Source organism: Lampetra fluviatilis, chromosome 1 (genome assembly GCF_964198595.1).
Source record: "Lampetra fluviatilis chromosome 1, kcLamFluv1.1, whole genome shotgun sequence".
Lineage (NCBI taxonomy): Eukaryota > Metazoa > Chordata > Hyperoartia > Petromyzontiformes > Petromyzontidae > Lampetra > Lampetra fluviatilis.
Genome location: NC_136275.1, coordinates 34,224,005 through 34,243,384, shown reverse-complemented (window position 1 = coordinate 34,243,384; position 19,380 = coordinate 34,224,005). Strand labels below are relative to the sequence as shown.

At 47.7% G+C, this 19,380-nt stretch overlaps 1 protein-coding gene across 2 annotated transcripts; it reads right to left on the bottom strand.

Annotated features, from left to right (window-relative positions):
* Positions 1-4,615: 4,615 nt before the first annotated feature.
* On the bottom strand, positions 4,616-18,590 carry LOC144935020 (guanine nucleotide-binding protein G(I)/G(S)/G(O) subunit gamma-13-like). 2 transcript variants are annotated; one of them, XM_078861325.1, is made up of 5 exons: positions 18,395-18,590; positions 18,081-18,354; positions 14,121-14,224; positions 12,999-13,216; positions 4,616-5,857 (listed from the first exon to the last, which is right to left on the bottom strand). In XM_078861325.1, exons 3-4 carry the CDS (start codon positions 14,216-14,218, stop codon positions 13,111-13,113), a joined length of 204 nt encoding a protein of 67 aa, XP_078717451.1. In that variant the 5' UTR covers positions 14,219-14,224; positions 18,081-18,354; positions 18,395-18,590; the 3' UTR covers positions 4,616-5,857; positions 12,999-13,110. The 2 variants fall into 2 exon arrangements, with proteins under 2 accessions (XP_078717451.1, XP_078717441.1); XM_078861315.1 differs by having other exon boundaries at positions 18,081-18,590.
* Positions 18,591-19,380: the final 790 nt, after the last annotated feature.

The following is a 19,380-nucleotide window of genomic DNA, read 5'->3' as shown; positions in this document are numbered from 1 at the left end:
TTGTATAATATTCAGATAATTCCCTTACCTGGTTGACTGTTTACCAGCCCCCCGCCGCCATGAAACGGAATCACCATCCTTAGTGGAAGTAGCAATCATCACCAAATGCATCATCAATCAATTGCAGCGGCTTCACACACAGTGGCATCAGACACAGTGGCAGCAACAGGGCTCGATTAAGTTTGATGGGGGGGGACAGGGGCTGCTGTAGTTGTTTTAGGAGAGCCCTGTTGGTAAATGTATTCATTAATCGTTCCACCACGACCCATGGATTTTAAATACGACGTACGACTTGTAATGCTAAATTCAAGTTGAAACGAACACAACCTTTAATTTAAGAACACAACTTGCTGGTAACGCATCGGGCTTCATTATTTCTCTCTCGATATTATCCGTAACGCTGCTAGGATGGCTTGGAATACGGATCATCGGTGTAAGGCACTATAACTGGAGTACAATGCACGATTATCCATACTATATTATAAATCTTGTATCCTCTAGTACCATAATCCTACGAACAGGTCTATATGTTACGTATATATATAGATGTACTGACCCTTCATAAGAATTTGATGTTGCGTGCCCACATAGTTATGCTCTGGCTGAAATGTAGCATTAACAAGAGTATGTGTCAGAATGAAACAGTATTTAATCTCAAAAATTCGAAATCAGTACACAGTGTATTTTATTTAATTAATTATTTCGGGGCGGGGCGTGGGGCACTCTAAATCCGAGGACCTGGGCTGCAGCCCCCCCCCTCCGCTAAAGTCATCGCGTTAACTCGACCCCCCCCCCCTCCCGTAGTTACTTCCCCCACCGATATCCCTCCCATCGCCTCCCTAGACACGTGGGGGGGGGGCGGTTCGTCCCTTCTTCTCCCGAGCCAGCTCTGAACTGTGTCCGTGCACATTCGGAAATGTTACTAATCTGCGTGTGTTCCTGTGAGCGTGCGCTAAATGCGTTTGGATGTGGTGGAGAATTTATCTGCTCTGGTGAGGCGGAGAGTTGAGGTAGGGAGGATGTACTGGGAGGTGATGACTCCCATTTATCATCGTCATCAGCCATTGTCTAGCCACTGTTGGTGTAACGCCTCCACACGCTCTCCCCATCCATCACGGTTCAGCATATTACGAACGATTTCAGGCCAGATGATGTTTCATTTCAAGTATAAGTCGATATCCACATATAGAATAAAAATGAGTGATATGAAGACAAAACGAGTAATTTAGTTGATATAGCGGCGAGTGTGATGGAAGAGTGGAAGCGGAGGGGGGGAGAGAACCCTTTTGCAAAATGCAAATTTCGATTGTGTTCGAAGGTGCGTGACCTGACCTTGGGAGCAGACAAACGCGCTCAATATTGAGTGACCTCTGAATCATTATCTTACTCGTTTATTGAAATTTTTCATGAATTTGTACATCTCCATCATCCTTCTATTGATTTGCTGAAATGCGTTTTCACCATTATACCATTTACTAATTGAAACATGTTTGCTTTACACATATTCAACGTCGTCTTACTACGACAAATGTATTCATATCAACATCTTCATCATTATAATCAACATTGGACGACTGAGTTGTTGAAAGAAAATAGTTTTTAACATCACCATCATCGCACAGCTGTTGATGTATTGGTCATTAAATGTTTAACCGGAGCAGCGAATGTAGAATGATGAGTCCCTGTGTGCACAAAACCCCGGACCGTGTCCGCTCGTTCATGCGGTACAGATCTCACATAATCCAACCCTGGATTCGTTGACAGACCTGAAAAGCCCCTTTGACCGTTCACTTTCTTGAATCACTAAAGCCACCTTACTCTCAACAGCCCCCCCCGCCCCCTCTCATTCTGTCTGGACAATGAAACGTTTGGCAGGGATGCCACGTCGTCTCTTCACGGCTACCCTGCTCGCCCAACAACAATAATCGGCGTTGTCACTCAGGGTTGGTCTCGGTTTCGGTGCACGTGACACGCGGCGACGGTAGTTTTGTTGCGCGTGACGCGGCGATCGTCAGCCATGCTCAATCCGCTGCTGGGTGAAGGGGCCGCTCTCTTCGAGACGCCACCGTCTCTTACGATCTTGTGATGTACTATTTACACCAAGCACCCTCACGTGAGCTGATGCCGTCCCTCCATGTTCGCCGTGGATGTCCTCATACGGTGGCGAGATGTTAACTACCTCGCCTGGTATGCAGGAGGTCGTGGGTGCGATCCCGACCCTGACGCCTGCTGTATATTTGGAGTTTGCGTGTTGTCCCAGTGGTCGCGTGGATTTTTCTCCGGGTCCTCTGGATTTTCCCTCCATATTTAGAAACATGCATTTAGAGTACGTGACTGCTTTACATTTCCACATGATGAGCCACTTCGTTGAGCTATCATTTGTGGCCAAGTTGCTTCTGAAAAAGAACTGTATCGCTCAGTGGACCTTACCTAGTAAAAAAAAAGTGTCTTTCCAGTCGAAGTGATGAATATAAACTGCGAATGTTCTATAATGTATAGATTGCCTCTCTGTCTCTAATGTGTGCGTTGCTCTTGCTAATTCCAAGCAAGCATTTTCCCCATTGCTTCTCAGCATGGGACGCATCACGTTGTGGTTAGGCCATAATAAAGGTTTTTGGGTTAAATCGCGTAAATATAAATGCGTCGTTAAACCCTCCACCACCCGACACAGCCAATTAGTAAGGTCTGTCACGTAAACAAAACATAGCAATTTGTTACTAGTTCCGCACACCGGTGTGTTAGAGAGTAAACCCACAACATTTACAATTCGAGTACGACGTTTCGCCAGTAATTACAACTAGCATCATCAGGCGACAGCTGCGTCGGGTGGTGGCGGGTTTAACGACACATTTATATTCATCTAACCCAAAAACCGATATTATGGACTATATTGGTCGCGAAAGCCTACGTGTTGTGGTTAGGATTAGAGATACCCATGGGTTGTAGCATACTTTCAGAGCAGCGCTATTTCTCACCACGCATATAGAGCGCATGGGTTCTATTCCCCGACTCGGGTTATTATTTAAGCAATGTCCACTCGTTAAAATAGAGATGCTTTAACTATCGAGAGCCCTCTTGGTTATTTCGGTAAAGTCACATATAATGGAAATAATAAAATAATAAAAATAAAGCATTATTTTATTATGTTTTATTTTTATTATTTTATTATTTCCATTTTACGTGACTTTACCGAAATAACCAAGAAGATGAATCCCTGCAGTCACGAAAGCTTTAAATCGAAATATCATTCATTGATGCGCGAAGTTTTTCCTTCCCATTGTCTGCATCGCCCCCTAGCGTCAGCCGTCTCGCCTGCACGAGACTACTCTATTCTCAGTCTGTCCTTGCGTATGATGCCACTTCGTGCAATGAACTAAATGACAATGTCCGAGGCCTGTTGGCCACGAGAGGTCTGTGGTTTTGCTAATCCTCCATTGAAGGCACGCAGACCACAGCGGTCTACTATATCATCCGTAGCTTCGGTTGCATGGCCAACAATCGCACCGCTGTGGCTTGTGTCTTGAATTTCCGATTCATTAAGGAGATGGACGCGCATCGACCTGTTGATCCTCCCATGTAGTTTCTGGTTACACCACGCGGTGTCTTCGATGAATGTCAAAGCCAGGAGGTGCGATGTTTGGATCTCGACCGAGGTGTTGGTTCTATTCACTCGACACACGGCAGCTTCATTCTTGAACGTGCTGTGCTGTATCCTGCAGTGTTTTGTGCGCTGCCTGTTAGTCACGAGGCCTCGTGACAGTGAATAGTTCCACCTGAAAGTGGTTCCATACAAGCAGAGTCTCGACCCGTTCTGACCCACAGCGTGTCATCAACTCAGGCTTGCTTGAACCAATAGCCAGTGAACTGCCGGATTTGATAAGCAAGGAGCCCCTTCTCTCTCTCTCTCTCAGAGATATGGGTCCCATCTTGATTTGAAGCTTTCGTGACTGCAGGAATCCATACTTTTTGGTTCTTTCGGTAAAGTCACGTAGGTATAAAATAAAATAAATCACGACGTTTCGGGCGCAACACAAGCGTCCGTCACCAGGTGGGAAATCATAGTCTGCTGCTGAGGCAGACTGTTTTAAAAGGTTTGAAATGGGTGTCCCAATTCGACACAAAATCCTACATTCAACAAAGTGATTGTTGGCGTCGCTGTGGTGAACGTTCTTGAAACAGACCCAGAGTTTGCTTGTATTGAATCAATGCTGCTGAATGTATGCACTCCGAGGGCACCGTGATTGACGGGAAGTGTAAGTTCTTAAAAAAAATTGTATCCTTGACGTGCTCATTCATGTAGACTGTAGGCAGGGTTTCATTTCCCCTCGGAATATTCTACGGGACCAACCACCCGAAACCCTCCACAATCCGCTTACCAAATTTGTCCCAAAGCTACCGCCGAGTCTCAGCATTTGTTTGTAGGAGGGTCCTGCGTCACACTGCTCGAACAGTTGCGGTTAATCACGCGTTCATTTTTTTTGCTGCCGCGCATGTGAATTTCCGCAAGCTCCACTCAGCCTCAAATGAGTAACCTGGTGCGGTGTGTAGACCTCGCCACTGAGGATACAAAGGCGGCCGTGCGTGGTGCTGGCCACCCACCCCCTCGTCGTGCCATGCCGACCTTCATAGGTGTTCGTTAAACAGCACTTGCCCCAAAAACCTGTTAAAGTTACAGTACCCAGGGGGGGACCTTTGTCTTTGTTGTCTGCAAGACGGACCTCCAACACAATACGTGATAACCATAGTGCACTGTTAAAGTATTCCGTATACCCTTGCACACAGCAGTTCCCTATCGCACAGACTGTACGTACATCGTCGCGTTCTATCCACCGCTGAATGAATGCGCCTGCCCACGCTGTCGCCCATGCACCATCTCCACCGCGGCCGCCACCAGCTGACCCGATCGTGTCCCTCTCGGCCGTGTGGGTGTGGTGGTCTTCACGATGTCTGTCCCTTCGTCACCAGTCTCTCTGTCCATGGGCCACCGTCCACTTGGAGCCGCGCGTGTCCTCCTCGAGCCCGCTGAGCCTTGCGGACTCAAGACGCAGTTGCGTCACTCACGCGAACCAGTGAAATGTAACGCGCGATCGTATTGCTGTTTGCCGAAGTAAAATGGTCCAACACACCAAAAAAAACCGGCTCTATTGTATTCCATTGACCGATGAACGCATTCGGATGCTATACACTATTCAGGTAAATCATTGTTGAAGGGACTCAACTGTTTAAAGTATATATGTTGAACTTCTTTCTCACCGTACGTAGCCAACCGTGCTAATCGGAGGTGCGAAGACACAAGAATATGCATACCGAGTGCAATTATTGAAGCCGGATCTGGATCACAGTGAACAAATACAGGAGCGAGGGGAACGAGAGCCAGGATGGTTCGAGCGGTTTGGGAAAACCGAATTTGAGGATAAACTTCACGTAGCACTCGTGCCTGAAGGGGGACGTTTTAAATCGTCGCCTGTTCTCCACTATGACGTGTGGATAAAAACACGTGGACATTGGTAAAGGTGTAAGCAAAGCCTAAGTGTGTGCAAATACGCATAGAGAAGAGCGAAATTCCAATGAGCACTGCGAGACAGACAACCAAAAACGCGGATATATTGTTTTCCAAAAGTTTGCCTGGCTGGCCGGCGGCCTGGCTGGCTGGCTATGCATCGCGCGGCACGCATTCTGATTGGCTGAAGGGCCATGCGCTGCTCAGCGCGTTCAGAGGGAAGGGGGCACGCGGGTGGGGGGTCTGGGTGTTGTTACCCGTGGGTGGGGAGCTGGGGGCTTTGGTAGTGAGGCAGCGACGTCTTCACACCACGCGTGCTTTTCGTGCTTCATACGAGTTAAACAAAAGATTGGCTGGCTGGAGGGAGGGAGGGAGGAGAGGAACGGCAGTGCCGGATTATCCTGGTAGCAAAAGTAGCCACATACGCTACGGGCCCCGCACTTTCAAGGGCCCCGCGCTAAATGTTTTCAAGCTATAAATTCCGGTTCAGTGATTCTGTACTTGCTCGATTACTATAGTACTATACCGCCTTCAATTTTTATGAACGTCTGGGTGTTGAAGGTTAGCGATTGGTCGTATGATTTGGCTGTATAGCAAATGAAAACATACATTTACTTTACTATGCAATTTTAAAATTAGTGTTTTAATAGTTATGCTTTTTTAATGTATGGCCCCTTTATAACAACATATGCTACACGCCCGCACGAGCTTAATCCAGCACTGCGCAACGGCCGGGTCCAAGGGACGTGCTGGCTGCACGCATTTCCTCTCCCGCAAGAAGGTGAGTTGGCTTGGGCAGGACGCATCGTTCGAGGTGACGACGACCAGTGGTCAAGGATAATGAAGGAGTGGCAGCCAAGCGAGAGAAGCGAACGATGAGATCGGCTCGTGGGCAGCGTCGAGATGGCTCGCAGCATCGCAAGAGCGTGTGGACAGGCCTTGATCCAGCGGTGGATTGGTCACGGCGTGTTACAAGCACATGGGGCACGGCGATGAAATGTATTACTCAATTAGACGTGCCGCATTAGCCTGCTGTGTAGGAGCATGCAGAAACGATGGAATTCAAATGACGCTCATGTGAGTTACGTTTTGTTGAGTCCGGTTTACCGGCGACTGTGAAGCGTCTACACATGCGATTTCATCTCAAGATGATGTCAGTATTCGCTGTCCCGTGCTGTAATCCGTACATAGTACATACACAAATACCAATTGTTAGTAACGCCGAGACAGAGAGACAACGAGAGACAGACGTACAGAAATGCACATGGGCACGGAGAAAGACATCGAGAGAGACACAGCAAAACACGGAAAAACACAAAGACGTGGATTAACAGACACAGATACAGGCAGAGAGACTGAAAAACACACACACGGACAACATTCACGTAAACACTGGCACCGTCCCCACCATGACCACCACCACCACCACTCTCCCATAAATCTCTCACCTCCCACAGCCGCATTCGCACCCCCCAACCCCCCACGTGTTACCCCCGGCGGAGCTCGTTAGCGGGAGGCAATTCCGCTCGGTGTTAATTACTGGCGAGTAGCAGAGGGGGGTGGGTGTGACGTTCCCCCCACCCCTACCCCCACCCCCTCAGTGTTCCCAATTAGCGGCGTCTCCCCCACGCCGCTGATGCACGCGCGCGCGGCTGCTCGGTCACGCGCACAGGCGCGGTTCATCCCCAGCTGTGCAGCAAGCGAGCCGACGAGACCCCCGTGCACTAAGGGAGCCTGCCTCCGTTCTGGTCGGTGGTGCCTTGAAGTGTACAAACACACGAAGTATTCGGTGATAGACCTCCATGCACAAATAACAAAAAAAACACAAACTCGGCAGAAAACGCTGGCTTAAAAAAGACAAATGTATGACCGGCGACATTTCGGTCAATGGCCCTTCGTCACATCAAATATATAGAGAGGTCAGATAGTGTATATATGATCGTTGGAGACCGCAGTATACACCATGGGGTCTGATACGAAGGGCAGAGTGCTACCATTGCCGAGACATCTGGGTTCGAATCCAGCCCTGGTAATTTAAACCGGATTCTCAAGCGTAACGAGTTGATGGTCTCAGCTCGGTCACCAATGTCTGCACAATAAAACGTTGCATTCAATTTGTCTCTGCAGTTAATTTGGCAAACAAAAAATGTTTTCAGCTCTTGAGAATTAAATTACGGTTTTGACAGGCATGCAACAAAACAAAAAATGCCCTCATATGGCAGAGCGGGTTGGGAAACTGCTGCTCCCTATTTGAAGGCATATCAGCGATAGCTCTGTGGCATCGACTTCTGCGAGCCATGCCTTGACACAATAGGATGCACTGTTCTGAGGAAGATCCCAATGGGTTATTCATCTCATAATGTAGAACTTGGAAGGTGCACAGTGTTCTTTCACGCTTAGAGAAATTGAGAGAATGATGATTCAGAGGCATGGAACACCACAGACAACGCAGGAAGGCAGCCAAGAGCTGGCGCCAACGATTGCCCAAGCTCTGTGGCCCTACATGTGGACGTTTGCCCATCTCCAAACTCACGACGTGATGGCGACAATGGCACAATCGGAATACAATTGGTTCAAGATGAAACAGAAAACAGAGAGTGCGCTGTCAAACGTACCACGGTGGTTTTGTCTGAATTTATTATACATACTCTAAGCAATGAAACGCGCCTACAATAGTGCATTTCGATTGTCTGTCGCGTCATCAGTGTACACTTGAATGGCCTGCTATCGGTCGGCGCATACTCTATTGTATAGTTCACGCACGCAGCCCATTCATCATGCATTACACAGACAGATCAACAGTGGCAATTTTACAATAATTATATTAAATTAATAATAATTGACTGTTCCTTTGTCTATCCACTGCCGGATGAAAGCATCCCTATGCTGCAATGTTCATCGGGGGGGGGGGTTATTTGACCATACTTCACCACCCTCGTCAAGTGGAGGGTGAGTAAGGTGGTGGTGAGGTCGGGTGGGACAGAACAGGGTAAGGTTCCTATATCATTGGCCACTGATGTTATCTAATTGCCGGGAATTAAACTCAGGTGGATGGGGTCGGGTCATGGCGTAGTCTTCTAACCACTGCACCACTGCTTCATCCACGTTCAGACTGAGTCTCAGAATGTGTAAAATTTCGATTTTAAGCTTTCGTGACTGCAGGGATTCATCTTCTTGGTTCTTTCGGTAAAGTCACATAGAAGGGAAATAATAAAATAATAAAAATAAAACATAATAAAATCATTCTCACGACGTTTCGGCCACAACGCAAGCAGCCGTCCTCAGGTGAAGACCAGGTCTGTCGGGGAGACAGCGTCTGAAGACCTGGTCTTCACCTGAGGACGGCTGCTTGCGTTGTGGCCGAGACGTCGTGAGAATTATTTTATTATGTTTTATTTTTATTATTTTATTATTTCCCTTCTACGTGACTTTACCAAAAGAACCAAGACGATCTCAGAATGTGTTGCAACTGGTGAGGCCCGCCGAGTGCAGCTCTGTTGCAAGGACGACCACAGCCCAAGACCGTCGCCAGTGGCGGCAGGTAGAGGACATTGCAGGGTGGAGATGTGCATACTGACAAGAGCAAAAACAACTTATTCACACGAAATCGTTTAAACATTGTTCTTAAGACCGTGCAATGCACCAAGTCGGAGTGTAACTACTCCAGTCCGAATGGCAGCCGGAGGAGTGCAGAACGCGCCCGAGAGTGCAACACGTGTAGAGAGATGGAGCTACGGAATCGCTTCATGCGCAGGAGTGAAGTGTAACGTGCCCCTTGCAGTACCGTGAGCGACTTCAAGAGAGGGATGCCCTTCACCCAGCAGCGGATAGACCACGGCTGAGACCGATCACGGACTGGATGAGGATTACGGCGTTCCTCTGAGGCTAATTGAATCAGTCTCGCCCCCTTCCACTGCACTCGTGGCTCTCAAATAATTTACAGAACAACGATGGGCGGTGAATTCCTACAGACTGTGTACAGAATAAGGCCTATTGGTGCAATGTCGAATTGAACATCTCTGAAAATGCATTCAATTATCGCCGGTTCCAACGTGCAAGCCGAATCTCCCCTCTTCCACCAGGCACCGCCTTCATGCGCTCTGCGCTGCAGCAGCCGAAGCTTTCTGATCGGACCAACGAGTTGACCTTCTCCTTGTGTAGAGGTCAACCCTCGATTCGTCATTTGCTTCGCCTTCTCCTCCTTGCTGCCTCCAAGATCTGGAGCTTACTTCCCTCAACCATCTGTCCACGTCCAAGCTAAATACATGTCCTCCTCTTCTCTGCCTATGACCGTCTCTCTCTTAAAATATAGGACATATAACAACACGCCTCATTGTTACCGGTGAGGTGCACGCGTCTGGTTTGGTACAACGTCGTGAGATTCGGCTGCATGTAGATGCTGTCTAAATTGAAAATCGTGTTAACTTATTCTGTACAAGCTACACCATTGCCGTCGTGTATAATCACCACACACACGCACACCACTCGCGCTATTCGCCACCGCAGAGGTAATTGTGTAGGCAATGTCACAAGTCACAAGAGTTGCACACCTACCTAGCTACTCGCCTGCAAAGAGTGCAGTATAGCTAGAGCTGATATGATTAGTCGATTATGTGAATTGACTAAACTTATAACTTTTGTGTGCATGTATGTTGTTGAACTTTTTTCACACTGTACCTAGTCAACCGTGCTAATCAGAGGTGTGGGGGAAGGACAACAAACTAAACACAAAAAATAGTTCTAAAGAAATTAGTTGTAAATCTAGATTTTAAAGTGCATATCTCCAGTGGCTTCCTAATCTCGGATGAAAGAGTATTCCAGACGGCTGCAGAAACACATCTGAAAGCGCGCGATGCAGTGGCCGTCTTTGTTCGATGGCTAGCCAAAAGCCACTGCGAGGATGACCGCAGTTTGCGGGAAGGTTTGTATTCCTTGACCAGAGGAACAAGTGGTCAATTGAAAAACAGCGACCATTTCAGCATCACGCTTCCCGAAGGCAGGAAACCCCCTACAAGCCACGCCCATCATAATACAACTGATGATGCCACGCCCATAACCTCCCATCCAGTGGCACATATGCGGACAAATGTCCGAGTTTAAAAAATAAACGAATTGTTATCCAATTAGTCGAGTAATGAAACCGATATATTTGTCTTCTTGGTTCTTTCGGTAAAGTCACGTAGAAGGGAAATAATAAAATAATAAAAATTAAACATAATAAAATACAAATTCTCACGACGTTTCGGCCACAACACAAGCAGCCGTCCTCAGGTGAAGAAACGAAGCTATTGGGACGCGACATTGGGACGCTGTTTTTCCGACAGCTCTGTTTATTCACCTGAAGACGACTGCTTGTGTTATGGCCGCAACATCGTGATAAGTTTTATGTTATTATGTTTAATTTTTATTATTTTATTATTTCCCTTCTACGTGACTTTACCGAAAGAACCAAGAAGATGAATCCCTGCAGTCACGAAAGCTTTAAATCGATATATTTGTTTGAGTGATCGACGACTTTAGAAATAGGATATCCCAGCTCTATTTATAACTGAGGTTATTTAAGAAATGGTCAAAGCAAAATTCATCACCCTAATTAATGACACAAATTTATAAATTCTGACATATATATAAATATTTTATATAATTAAAACATGCGATATTATTTATTTCGTTATTGAGCTGCGTGAATTGTAAAACATGCACTCCATTGAATTTAAAATATCTGTTTAGAAATGGTATCCTTTTAGCAACTCGATCAAAACCTATTTACGATTTAGCATCTTCATGAGATCAAAGATCAATCGGCCCACTCGAAAACACAAGCGAAATGAATATCTGAATATGAATGGCATGACCAAATAAAACATATATCCTGGATCGTTTTGGTTAACGCTACAACAACAATGCTCATTTCTATACAAGGTCTGGCTCGCGTGATTACTCAGTGTTGTTCATACGGTGGGGCGTGTGCTGCTTTGATGATGGAAATGCAACCCCCGACCCACCACCCTCCCCCGACAACTCGCTCTAACCATTCTGCCGTCATGATTTGGGACTGTGATTTAATTTACAAGTAAACTCACATTTCGTCTTTCGTTTAAACGTATGAACCAATGAGGGTTGAGAGCATTAAGCATAAGATCTGTCTGCATGTCTGCCCTGTTGTACATATGATCCAATATAAACATAATTGTAGTACAACAACGATGTTGCTATTAGGGACCTTACAATGTTGAAAACTGGCCAAAATTGATTAAACGGTTGCACAAAACTTGTCATGAGATCGAAGATCAATCGGCCCACTCATGGTCCAGAGCAGAACTCGGTACCACCTAAAGTAGCAAAACTTCAGTCGTACCCATTTATTTAGATGGAAAATGAAAGTAAATTACTTGATAGTCTCACTCATTCCAAGTGTTTATCACTAACCACGTAGATAAATTGAAACTGCTCAAATTAGGCCACCTCACGCGGTGTCGACAAAGGAGACATCTCATGGACTATAAAGAAATAAGAATAGGTTGTATCCTTTCTGGCAATAAAACAGGTCTTAAGATTCATTGACAAAGGTTTCTGTTTGGTGTTTGAACATCTTAACACCCGTTTTATTGCCAAAAAAGGGAAAATCTATTCTTATTTTTCATACTTTGATTCCGGCAAAACGGTCTCATTTTGAAGCATCTCATGGACTATTGGATGGGGAAAAAACCAGCGCTAAAAGGCAGTGCCGACCTCTCCTGTCCTGCCCAGTGACGTCATCACGGGCGACGTTCGCCTCGCGAAGTCAAAACGCCGCCTCGTGAGCGCCGCTTGAAACGTAAAAAATCATTGCTCGGTGAACATTTCCGAGGACAAACAAACGCATGCCGGGAACCGTGTGAATTTGCATGGCGTGCGTTTCTTGTTTCCTCTGCGCAATGTGGGAGAGGGCTTCATCCAGCAGTGGATTGACAAAAGCGCTGTATGCGTACTGCACAGGCTATGCTAACGTCACATTTAGGCCCATGGATCGAACAAAACTGTACGAACGGGACGGAAAACGATCGCGGAACAATACAAACGAGGTGGTAAAAAATGAATCAAGGGAATCGATACTTGATTCAAATCGCGGCCCTGAATCTCAATAATTCAGCTGATCACCCAGTTTGGGAGGTGGCCACAGATGCATCGTGTAGTCACGTGTGCATTCCCTCCTCCGGTGAAGAATCTTATCGCAGACTGTTCCGTTATTGGTCCCCATAAATCACCCCCAACCGGACCCCCACACTTTTTCCTTTGCTCAGGTTGTCAGCAAGAGAGGCATTCACCATCGCATTTCCTTAGCCTTCTTATCCTCCTAACCTCCGCAAACTCACCACTACTCCTACTCTTATACTCCTCATCTCATTTTTACTCTTTCCTCCTCTTATTTCCCTCATCATCTTCTCACTTCCACTCCTTTTCTCATCTCCACTGATCTCCTCCGCCCTTCTACTCCCTCCCATCTTCATCTCCTCACCTCCACTCCTCCTCTTCTCTTCACCTCAAGGCCTCCACTCCTCCTGCTCTCCTCGCCTCCTGTCTCTCTCCCCTCCCTGCCCCTCCTCCTCCTCGCGTCCCCCGGGGGGTGGCTACAGGATGGTGCACTTGCTCCTCTCCACCCAGGGGTTGTTCTTGGTGAGCTCGGGGTTGAGGAAGGGGTCCGTGCGCCGCCCGTCTTCGATCCACTTGACAAGCCTGCGGACAGGGCCCACGCGTCGCCGCTGTTATTTCATCGGCGTAAAAAAGCAGTCTCTGCTGGCCTGATTCGCAAACCCAGTAATAACATCAGCCCTTTTCCACTGCCACATCTGAGCTGAACCAGCGTCAGTGCCTCACGGTGTGCATGCTTTCTTTCCCCGCCGGTTATTTGCCATGCCGAGGCAAAACCGAACGGTGATACACTGTTCTCATGAGACATCTGAAACTGGCTTGAGGCCGAGCAGAGCCGGGGGTTGGTATAAATGCATTGCGTTCCTTGTTTGTGACATTAGTCACCTATCGCACGCCACGTCTCGTTCCTTGTTTGTGACATTAGTCACCTATCGCACGCCACGTCTCGTTCCTTGTTTGTGACATTAGTCACCTATCGCACGCCACGTCTCTACTCGTTCCTTGCACGTGACGGCAATGGCACGGCTCGGCTTCGGCAGTGGAAAAACAACCTGGCGCCTCCTGAACCATGCCGGGCTGGTTTGGCCACGGCTCTCAGTGGAACGGTGGAAGAGAGGTATAAGTGGGCCTGTCTCCAAGCCGTCTTTAGTTTGGTGTCCTTCCCGCACACCTCCGATTAGCACAGTTGACGACGTACGTTGCGAAAGAAGTTCATCGTACATGCGTACAGTTTTATTCGGCCCAAGCCAGCATCATCTGAGCTGTGGAGCTTTCTTTGCAAAAAGAGGGTCCTGCATTGAGATTATTTGGCCAATTACATTCATGAGGTCTTTTTGCCCTCAAGTATTGTGCATACTTTTTTACTGAATGCAAATTTTTGTATAATGTACCGCAAATCGTTCAATTGCTCGTCCCTCCATTGAAGGCGACCAGGCGGAGGGAAGGGAACGATGGACATTCTATCGGGAGCGCGCGTGTGCTCACTCACTCGGGGATCGTCTGGGAGGACAACTCGCGCTTGACGGCCAGCTGGTACTTGAGGCTGTCCACCTCGCGCCGGAACTGCTCCTCGTCCCACTCATCCATTGCGAACTGAAAGACAAAGAACACCCGTGTGGCCTCTTACAGACTGCTGGGGCAAGGGCTTTTAGCGAGCACCGATGAAGGAAGGCCAACACGGCACGGAGAGGGAGTGGGTGGCCAGCAACCACGCCCAGCCACCTTTGTTGCGAACCAAAGACACGAACACAGACAAAGATCCCCCGTGTAGCCTTAACAGACTGTTGGGGCAAGTGCTGTTCGCGAACGCCTATTTAGGCCGGCACAGTGTGGAAATGTGAGCACGAGGGGGTGGAGTAGGCAGCACCACGCGCGACCGCCTTTGTCTCCCCAGAGCTGATGTTTACACACCGCCACTAGGTTTCTAGATGAAATAGAAGTGCCCAAAACAAAGCTCTCATATACCACTGGTCACTGACGATAGCCATGGCTGGGGACAAAAGTGAGATGGCTAGGAGCAGAGCCCCATGCGCTAGCCCCTGTATCACTACATACACACACATAATACAAAGAGGCAAATATCCTCCGTGTTGCCCTTAACAGATTGGGGCAAGTGTTGTTAGCAAGCATCTATGAAGGTTATCACAGCACGCCGAGATGGGTGGTGTAGAGAGCACCACGCTCAACAGCTTTTGTTTCCCCAGTGCTATAAATGTTTGCACGCTGGAATAGGATACTCATTTAAGGCCGAGTCATCCTAGAAGACGTACTTGGCCGGGTCAGATAACCACGATAAGCCATGGCCAGGAATCAAACTCGCGTGGTCCGGGTTCGTAGCGCAGTACAATAACCACCGTAACAACATCAAGCGCCATTTACCATAACGTGGCGGTGACATCACCACAGCCTTTGTGCCAGGCTAGGTACACCATCGCATATACATATATACACACATGCTGAGAAATCCCCGCGTGTTGTCATCACTATCACTGCAATCCAGTTGATGTGATGGGCGTCCAGAAAAACTTGAGAACCCACAAAGCTCATTTGCCAAATAACAGAGTTTGGCAAATGCCAAACAGAGTTTGGCAAATGTTCAGAATTTCCTTTCCTTGGCTTCCACTCCATCGTAAATTTCGACCCCCCCAGCCATCGGCAATGCTTCCTGCTGAACCCAATTGACGTGTGTTGACAGCAAAGGTGAACAACACCGCATTGCAGAAGCAGGTTATATAGGATAGGTACAATATTTTAAGGAAGCGGCTGGCATGTTTGGAAACAGTTGAAATGCATTTCGCATTTCAAAAACGCATTACAGAGCATGACGTAGAACATTGCACGGCATTGCGCATTGCATTTCAAATAAGTTGCATCATAAATTGCATGTAACATTAGAAGGACATTACATGACATGACACAAGAGATTGCAAATACAATGTTCAAGTTGATTTCGTTGAACCAGGTGAGTGTCATTTGAAAGAGTGACCCACGTCACCAACAATGACAGAAGCAAAACCGTGTCAAATAAAGCACAGCAAATGAAGCAGACAGAAATCCACATTAAACATTACATCACCATTGACATTACAAATACGATTACACATTACATGACACGTTTACAGGTCCTCACCGGGACCACATGGCACAAACAACTGAAACTACGCGGCGAAACGATTGCGTTGAATGTAAAAGTAATTTGCGCGCAGTCACCACCGATGTTTCAAACATTCATCGACAGCCATGGATCTCAATCCGCCGCTGAACGCGCGACTCCCCAAGCCGCCAGCTTCTCTCAAAGTCCTGCGATGTAGCGATCCATACAGCTCCTGTGCAGGAGCCAATTTCATCGCTCCATCTCCACAGTCAGTGGAATTTCCACTCCATCTCCATCGTGAATATGAATTTAACCATCGGGTTATTTGTATTTAATATTATTATATTATATTATTTTATGATGTTTTATTTTTATTATTTTATTATTTCCATTCTACGTGACTTTACCGAAAGAACCAAGAAGATGAATCCCTGCAGTCACGAAAGCTTTAAATCGAAATTTGGTTATTTGTAACTAACGAATCATTTTGTCCGCTTTCTATTGAAATTGGAGTCACACTTTACCCAACAATTAAACTTAAAAATCGAGTTATCAAAAATGTCATAGTTGGATTCGGAATCCTTCAAAACCTGCAGATGCTCGCTCTTGCGTGCCCGGGTTTAAAAAAGAGAACATTTATATTTTCGCCTCCAGACTTTTTCAGCAGCGTTATAAAACTCGCGATAAAAAATTTCAGAGGACCTAAAAACAATAAAACCCCCACACCCCCAATTGGGAGGCTCAAACAAAAAAATGGGTGCTTTGGCCTAATTAAATTTTTCTATTTATTTAAACTTTAATCAGTCACTGATGACCGGCAACGTGATAGACATCTCTTGCAGAAGATTGAGACTGAGTGACAGCATTTCTAGTGAATGGTGAGAAATTTGAGTTTCTTTTTTAGCAAACGTAGCTGAGTATATAACTAAAAATATGTGAGAGAGAGAGAGAGAAACAATACATTTTCTAATTTGGGGGCCCAAATATGACAGCCTGGAGGTTGACTGGTTTCACTCAGAGAGCCGAGCCAACATAAACTGGCACGTTAAGTCTCTTAAACGTACGATCCGCACCATCAGTAACCCTAGTCATTCATCCCCCCGTGGTGCACGACGTGAGTTCAGCTACCTTTAACCCAGTCGAGTATTTAATAATGATCATAAATCATGTGTTGTGTAAGCAAAGCTGTCTTGCTATTTCTATTAAGTAGTGCATTTCACAAAAACCGCATTCAAATTTGTGATAACAAAGACGGTCACTGCATTAGACATTTTCAGATGCGCTTGTGCGGCCGTCTGGAACGCTCTTCGTGCCAATATGAGGAAGCCACTGGAGCTATGCACTTTTAAATCTAGATTGAAAACTAATTCATTTAGAACTGTTGTTTGTGTTGTGTGTGTTGTCCTTCCTCCGCACATCCGATGAGCACGGTTGGCTACGTACGGTGCAAAAGAAGCTCAACATACATCCATGCTGGATGAATGCCTCCCCACACCGTGCGGCCCGCAGGGGTTATTTGACCATACTTCACCATGCTGCTCAGCGCGGATTGGTGAATGTGTTGTCCACAACCTGTTTCAGATGTCGCCGCTCGCCGCTGACATTATCCTGGTCAGAAATCGAATTTAAATCGTCGTGTTCATCACGAACAGTGTGAACGCGGCATAGAAACAGAGTGCAACAATGTATATTCCTGCACGGCTGCCCCAACACGTAGCCCTACAGCCGATAACACCAGCTTCACGCACGATTCGTCGCCGATCGAAGCACTAACCGGGCTCACCCCATCTTAGCTTCCACGATCAGACAAGATAGGGGCGCGTTCCGGGTGATTTGGTCACGCGAACCTAATAACGATCCCCTTAAACCTGAGCCTCACCAAATAAACATTTACTGTGAGTTTGACTCCTGGGAGGAAAGCGAAAATAGACGGAGAACAACAGCAGCAGCAGCAATATTTAGAGGGGTCAACATTTAAAGCCATGGAAGGTCAGAGTGAACAACAGTTAGAGTTGACACTTACGCACGATAGAGAAAATCAGCGATCGTGCCGAGACGTGAACGCAAAACACGATGGTTTCGTAAGACTACGAGTTATCGACAATACACACCGTATAGTTCACATTTGGATGTTAAAGATGCCGTGATAATATTCTAAACACAGAAGTTATGGTCCATGTGTTGCAGGCGTCACAATTCAAATTTGCTACTTTCGGGAAAATTACTCGCAAATTCACCCTCCCAACCCCCTTCTGAAAAAACATACTATCAGGATGTTCCTGAAAGTGTCTTGAGACTCGCGAAAAAAAATAACACGGGGCGCCGATACGTGGTGGAGGAGCCCAGTGAACTCACCTGAAGGTCGATCGCAGCTGCCTCTCGTCCGCTCGCCCCCCACTCGACTGTGCTGAAGCCGCAAAATAAACCTGTGCGACGGACAGACGCTTCCTCTCCTAATCCTCGGGTCGCCCCCTGCCCCCTGCTTCACCCCACTGCACGCCGACTGCAGCCTGTTTCACCCTGCTGCACCCCACCGCACCCAGCTGAACTCCAATGCACACTTCAGCACCCCACTGCGCTCAATTGCGCTTGCTGCACGCTGCTTCACGCCACTGCACACAGCTGCAACCTGCAGCACTCAGCTCCACCCTGCTGCACGCTGCTGCAACCTGCTGCACTCAGCTCCACCCTGCTGCACGCTGCTGCAACCTGCTGCACACAGCTGCACCCCGCTGCACGTGCGGTAGCGTCACCGGCCGAATGATATTGTGAGTGCTCGGATCGTCCAGTTCTCGGCCCCTATTTGTAGAATCGCCTTCGACTCTTCTGATTGGTTGACGGAGCGAGGTGGATGGGTGGTGGGTGGGTGTGTGGGTGGATGCTGGGTTGGTGGGCTCCGCTCATGTGCAAAGCAAACTCACACCAGAACGCACGCGTCTGTTAATACACACGCACACGTTCACAAAGGCGCACGCACGCAACTCACGCATACGCAAAGACAAAGATTCCCCGTGTAGCTCTACGAAAGATCTTGGGGCAAGTGCACCTATGAAAACCGGCGCGGCACACGAGGGGGCGGGTGGCCAGCACCACGCCCGGCAGGTTTGTCGAATTCGTAGCGCAGTGTGCTAACCACTGCGCCACCAATCCCCACACTCAAAGGTCGCCCGTTAAACCTCAACAGACTGTGGGTCAGCACCACGCCCGGCCGCCTTTGTTTCCCTTAGTTTCCCGACTGTCGTTTACGCGTTGCACCAGGTACTCATGTGAGGCCGAGTGGACCTAGGAGAGGGGTCCAGGGCTGGTGTCCGTGAGCCGGAATCGAACTGGGGGTCACATGTACAAAGAGATCCCCCGTGTAGCCTTAACAGACTATAGGGGCAAGTCCTGTTAGCGAGCACCTATAAAGGCCGGCACGGCACACGAGGGGGTGGGTGGCCAACACCACGCCCGGTCGCCTTTGTCTCCCCAGTCGCGATGTTTACACATCGCACCAGGTACTCATTTGAGGCTGAGTCGACCTAGGGGAGGCCCCGGACCGGTTCAGATAATCGTCCCTGGGTGGCCAAGTTCGTAGCGCAGCGCACTACCGCTCCCCACATGTACACACACAGACACGCGTGTGCATAGCCGCATTCAATCATCAAGCGGCGAC